Here is a 6,826-nt window from a genome sequence, read left to right as displayed (position 1 = left end):
GGGAACACTTCAACAGTGCTGCAGCTTGAGTGGTGGTGTTACCGAAACTTCCATAACCCCCACCCCTCTGTTTAGTCCCTACTCCACCCACCTCTTCGAGCACTAGATCCAGGGCCCAATAAACCAAGGAGGACCGAAATTCCTGAGAAATTACACTAGCTTAAACAGAATAATTGGAACGGTGATACAGGTAAAGAAAAGCGTGGCCTATACAGATGAAAGACAGAGGGGGAACGAAAGAAAAGACAGAAAAAACAACCTCGTTAAAAGAGATTGCTGTAGAACAGAAAAAAAGTCCCTAATGAAGTCTATTCAAATTCAATGTCAGTGCTCAACGATCAATCTGATCTGCAAGTATAGCCTAGGCCTATACAACACACCCCTTTAAAGCGACATGAATACACTAGCCTATACAATGGGAAAGTAGAACAGAAACTGGGCACTTCATTGACCCAAGTCAAAACTCGCGCCAATCTAGACAGTCGGCGCCTCTTAATTTAACAGCCAGTATAAGGAGTGCCTCGGTATATGCTTGATAAACCACTGCTCAGAGTTTGTGTTTGTGTTCATTGGCCACGAAGCGATGGACTTTTCCCCCTGAGAGGCTGAGAAGATGTGTGGTTGGCAGAGCCTCCACGCGCCTGCACTAGCTCACACACACAAGATGCACTTTATCATGGCTGACCCCAGACAACGAGCCATTTAGCACAGGCAAAACCCAAGTCTGTAGAGACAACAGAGGTGCGTTTCTTCACTTGGCCACAAAAAGGTTTGCAAATACCAAGGTAGGTGTTGATACTGCGTCAGCAAAACAAACTGCCTATATGTTTAAAGTTGTGTGACGCTGTGATACAAATAGAAAAACGTGGTGGAACCCGTCAAGAACGCACAGCTTAAAACGCATTTGAGTTCGCCAGCCAGACGTCACTCTGTACTTACAACCGTCACACTTGCTCTGCGGCTCCTTCTCCTGTAAGTCACATACAAAAAAATGAAGGAATGAATTAATTTCAATGCAGAATGGTAACTGAAATACACAACCAAAAAGGCACTGTGCAGAAGACATGCGTAAAGAAAAAATAAAGTGTACAATAACTACCTCTTATCCTTCACTGTCATTTGATGACTTTCTGTAGTAGGATTTAGATGCAACAAAGGGATATAACTAGTGGAGTTGCTTAGCAAAACAATGTTTAAATCACTGATGCAGTAATCAAAATCAGTATCAAAATATCACATTATATGAGTACAGGAAAGACTTTGAATGCCAAAATGGGCAAAGAAAACTACAGTCAATATGAGTAGCCTACTTTTCTTCCACTTGATGTAATTCATCTATTTATAACTTCCGAGTGATGAGGTGAAGAGTGTGTCTCTTCCTGTGTTCTTGCAGTAAATTAACAACCAGGTCAAGTCAAGTCAATTCAAGTCAGTCTTCATTCATTTCAATGTCCTACTATACTATATTTATAAGTTAGTGAGAAAAACAAACACCTACCTCTTATACATCACTGTCATTTGATTATGTTGCGGTGAAAGTTCTGCAGATTTGATTGCAGTCTCTAAGCCACAGTAAGAAGATGGTCCATGGATGATCTCACTGTATGAATGGCGGGTCAGACTTAAAACTATAAAAGTTATCCGGTTCCTCCCACCTTTGTTTTGTTTGGTTGACTTCTCCGGCCAATTAGGTCTTACCCTGTTATCTGACTTTACTCAGTGCACACTTGTTGTGTGTTTGGCACCAAGCCCATTTTCTGTCGATAGCCCACTCCCTTTATTTTATGATGATCTAATGGCTTCTCTCGCTTTCCTGTTTAAATGAAGCCATTCATATCCCATGAGTTAATACTTGTCCATCACACACAAAAATATCCCTACAATTACTTTCTGTAGTAGGATTGAGATGCTCCAAAGGGATATAACTAGTGGAGTTGCTTAGCAAACAATGTTAAAATCTCTGATGGCAAATAAAAATATCACATAAATGATGATAAAATATCACATAAAATGAGCACAGGAAAGACTTTTAATGCCTTTACAGTGCCTTGCACAAGTATTCCCCCCTTTGGATGTTTTACCCTTTTTTTGATTTTATAAATCAATCATGGTCAATATTAGTTAGCTTTTATGACTAAAAAAAAAAAACCTCTTTAATGTCAAAGTGAAAACAGATTTATACACAGTAATGTCAATTAAATAAAAATATGTAATGTAAAATAAGTGATTGCACAAGTATTCACCCCGTCCAAGTCAGTATATAGAAGATGCACATTTGGCTGCAATCACAACACTGAGTCTGTGTGGATAGGTCACTGGATTTGGACACTGCAATTTTACTCCATTCTTTAAAAACTGCTCAAGCTCTGTCAGGTTGTGCGGGGATCAGGCGTGAACAGCCCTTTTCAAGTCCAACCACAAATGTTCTATTAGATTTAGGTCTGGACCTTGACTCGGCCACTCCAGAACCTTCACCTGGTTGTCTTTAAACCATTTCTGTGAAGCTTTCGCTGTATGCTTCGGGTCATTGTCTTGCTGGAAAATAAATCTTCTACCAAGCCGTAGTTCTCTTAGAGACAGAAGAAGATTGTCCTCCAGGATTTCCTTATATTTTGATACATTCATTTTACCCTCTATCTTTACCATCCTTCAAGGGCCGGCTGCCGAAAAGCATCCCCACAGCATGATGCTGCCACCACCACGCTTCACAGTGGGGATGGTGCGTTTGTGGTGATGGGCAGTGTTTGGTGTCCGCCAAACATAGCGTCTTGTCTGATGGCCAAAAAGCTCCACTTTGGTCTCATCAGACCACAGAACCTTCTTCCACTTGACCATGGAGTCTCCCACATGCCTTTTGGCGAACTCTAGTGGATATTTAATATGAGTTCTCTTCAACAGTGGCTCTCTTCCATAAAGCTTTGATTGGTGAAGAACCCGGGCAACAGTTGTTGCATGCAGAGTCTCTCCCATCTCAGCTGCTGAAGCTTGTAACTCCTTCAGAGTAGTCATAGGTGTCTTGTTGGTGGCCTCTGTCCTTCTTGCAAGGTCACTTAGTTTGTGAGGAAGGCCTGCTCTAGGCAGATTTACACATGTGCCAAGTTCTTTCCATTTCTTGATGATGGATTTAACAGAACTCCAGGGGATGTTTAGTGCCTTGGACATTTTTTTTGTATCCTTCCTCTGACTAATACTTTTCAATAACCTTTTCTTTGAGTTGCTTGGAGTGTTCTTTTGTCTTCATGGTGTAACAGTAGCCAGGAATACTGATTAAACAGTGAATGGACCTTCCAGACACAGGTGTCCTTATATTACAATCAATTAAGACACATTTACTGCACACTGATCCCTAATTTCACTAATTGTGAGACTACTAGCACCAATTGGCTGGACCTCTGTTGAATCAGGTCAGTCACTTTAAAGGGGGAGAATACTTATGCAATCACTTATTTTACATTACATATTTGTATTTAATTGACATTACTGTGTAGGAATCGGTTTTCACTTTGAAATTAAATTAGGAAATTTCAAAAAGAAAATCAAAAAGCCAACTTATATTGACCATGATGGATTTATAAAAGCAATAAAAGGGTAAAACATCCAAGGGGGTGAATAGATATGCAAGGCACTGTAGTTGCAGGCATATATTTTCTTAACTTACTCCCAAACAACCCTCAGCGAATCCAAATGATGTGGCGGGTGTTGGGCTGGTGAGACTGAATTAATCCCCATAATTCCCTAAGGAATATAAGGCCTGCGCACTCTTTTTGGGGAGCACAGATTCCAGTAGGGAGTTTACAGGACCTGTTTGTGAATTCTTAGCCAGCCACTGCAAGCCCAAATGTACACTATTCATTGCAGTCTGAAAAGCTTTTCACAGCTTGCTGATTGGCTAATCGGCCCCACAGAAGCAATCTCTTTTCTATTTGGCATGTCCAGACTGTGATCTGAGTGAAAGCAGTCCTGAAATATTCATAAGCAGCATAATACGATAGCATTTCTGGGAATCATCTAACATTTGTTTGAAATAAGTGGTTATGGCAGCCACAGTTGAATGTAAAAGGTACTATCCATCCATTTTTGGATTCAATTGAAAGCAGAAACTGAAGTAAATAACCCCTTGTGCCAAAAATGTAGAGACTGAATGACAGCAACAGTTATTATGTATGTCTTTTCAAGAGCTGTCCTTTTCTGTCTTTCTATACTTTAACAGAAAAGGTAAAAGCACTGATTCGAATGTCAATGTCAACCAAACTACACAATTATGTCAAACTACAAATAGCCAGTAAGTGAAAGCACCATGAGTCATGAACAGAGTTCTTTCTATGTAGACAGTTCCACTATGGATGATCAGGGAATAACCAAAGATATACCAAAATGGCAATGCCGTTCAGCTTTAGACTTTTGATCTGTTTTACCAAATAAAACAGTTTTCTTGACTGACACAATTAAAGTTACAACATTTAATTAAGTGTTAAGCTGTGGTAGATAGGTGACATCTAGGCTGTACTGCTAAAATTCAAGAGACTACTCCACTTTCTGATCTGCAGTTTTCTGTGGCGTGTTTGCCAAATCTGCATCTGCCTGTGGAGGTAAGCGGTTGAAACGTTTGATAACGACCCTTCATTTGGATAAGGTTTTGTGATCATTTGTGCCATTTTGGCAACTGCTGTTTTAATCTAATCGTTCACTAAATCAGAACTCAGGACTCTTTCATACATTCCTGCTGAGTCCATTTTCTCTGCGTATTAGTTAGTGATTACAGCTTATTTAGTGTCAGGAAGATCATCTTTGAGATATTTTCAAATGCATTATGAAACATTAGGCTGGTGCTGGCTGTGTCTCCTTTTCGTCGGCTTCTGAATACTCACTGGGCTGAAGTCAGCGGCAACTCCACCAGGAGTTTCCAAACTTCATCACCATCTAGTGGCCACAATGTTACCCTTTAAAGCTAAATTAACCTAGGAATGTCCCAGCTGTTGAACTGAGGATCTTGGTCACGACTTGGCCAGAATAGAAGCTCTCTGTCCCTCTCTCGGGTGTCTTTAAGACTAAAGTGGGGTGAGACAACTTAATGTGAGGTAACGAAAGCAATCTGAGAACAGATGTTAGCAGTGTTTTCTGCTTTTCACCTCTTATAATAGTCATCAGTGGTAACATTTGTAACATTGAACAATTGGTCAAAATGAGTCATCACAAACGGTGAAAGTACAAGAAACACTTAACCGCCTCATAACTTTCATACGTTATGATAGTCCAGCAGTACAGGCATAACTGTGAGAAACCAGAAGAGAAGCCATCACCTTACCTGAAGGTTCAACTGCCTCAGTCATAAATAACCTTTTAAGTTAAGTAACGTAGATGAGAGATATACCATTCCTGAGTGTTGGGCACTATACATAATTTCTAGAACTTTAACACATCTGGTACTTCTTAGTCCTTTCAAAGACATCCAAGCAAAATATGACCCAACTATGATGTAGCCTCTGTGAATCATGTGTGCACACCCAAGTAACCCTTTAAAAGTATCTAATTATGAACAGCACAAGCTAGGCCTCAAGAGGCCCTGGGTCTTGGCTACCAACCTGCCCATGTATGGCATACGTTCACTAGGCTAGGGGGTCTCGAGCCGGATCAGCGTTATCCCCTATGGATCCACAATCATGCCAGCCGGTATCTCTTGCTTCCTCAGAGAGCCTGGCAGTTGCCATATTTAAGCCGTCAGCCCCCAGGATGATCAGCCACATTCTGATCACACACGGCATCACAGCACAAGAGACATGGTAAGTGCTCCCCTACTATGTTCACCGCGTTGTGAAGATAACTGTTCAATTCGATGATCAATTGTTCGGGACGTTAAGAACGAGTTGTAGTGTGGGATGTGGTACTGTGAACGTCTTGTTTTGTTTGAATGCTGCGAATGTAGACATTTTGTTTATTCAGTTCTAAATTATAGACTCGGTTAATTACGTTTCTGGAACATGGGTTTTTGTGATAATGACAAGTTGACAATGATAAGCGTTTATAGAGTGCAAATATTTTCAGAACATGAATTTAAATGCTAATGCAGCAATGTTCTCTCAAGTCTATCCATCTGCTGCAGAAATGCCAAAACAGATAAATAGAGAATTTTATCAGCATCAACACAGTGTTTGCTGTAATTTATGACCAATTTTGGTTTGTTATTTTGACCCCTGGGTGGCTACATCAAGCTTTTGTGGTCCTAATATGCAATGTAGACAAGGTGAGGAAGTGATCATTTGATAAGAATTTCACAGTCGCCCTTTTCCTAAAGGCCAGCAGGAAGACCAAGAAGAAGGAGGGCGGGGCCAAGCGTGCCCAGAGGGCCTCCTCCAACGTCTTCTCCATGTTCGAACAAACACAGATCCAGGAATTCAAAGAGGTAAATGCTCGTCTGAAACTATTCTGGAGAACATTATGAGATAGACCACTAACCCTAGATGACGATAACGATGAAGGGATGGGGTAGAGAGAGAGAGAGAGAGAGAAGGGGGAAAGAAGGAGGGAGAGATAGATAGAGAGAGAGAGAGAGAAAAGAGGGAAAGAAGTAGGGATAAATAGATAGAGAGTGAGAGAGAGAGAAGGGGGAAAGAAGGAATTCAAAGAGGTAATGCTCGTCTGAAACTATTCTGGAGAACATTATGAGATAGACCACTAACCCTAGATGACGATAACGATGAAGGGATGGGGTAGAGAGAGAGACAGAAGGGGAAAATAAGGAGGGAGAGATAGAGAGAGAGAAGAGGGAAAGAAGTAGGGAGAAATAGATAGAGAGAGAGAGAGAGAAGGGGGAAAGAAGGAATTCAGA

General features: G+C 41.0%; 1 protein-coding gene across 1 annotated transcript in view; it reads left to right on the top strand.

Annotated features, from left to right (window-relative positions):
• Nucleotides 1-6,298: 6,298 nt before the first annotated feature.
• LOC308368705 (myosin light chain 5-like) overlaps nt 6,299-6,826 on the top strand; it is a gene marked incomplete at its 3' end in the record, with an annotated part of 2,060 nt that continues 1,532 nt past the window's right edge. Inside the window, exon 1 of the mRNA XM_080842955.1 lies at nt 6,299-6,400. Coding sequence (XP_080699081.1) covers nt 6,365-6,400 — 36 coding nt within the window. The 5' untranslated portion in view covers nt 6,299-6,364. The remainder of the gene's footprint in view (nt 6,401-6,826) is intronic.

This window comes from Sprattus sprattus (genome assembly GCF_963457725.1).
Source record: "Sprattus sprattus genome assembly, chromosome: 7".
Taxonomy (NCBI): domain Eukaryota; kingdom Metazoa; phylum Chordata; class Actinopteri; order Clupeiformes; family Clupeidae; genus Sprattus; species Sprattus sprattus.
Note: the sequence above shows the minus strand (reverse complement) of the source record. Positions and strands in the feature narration are given on the sequence as shown.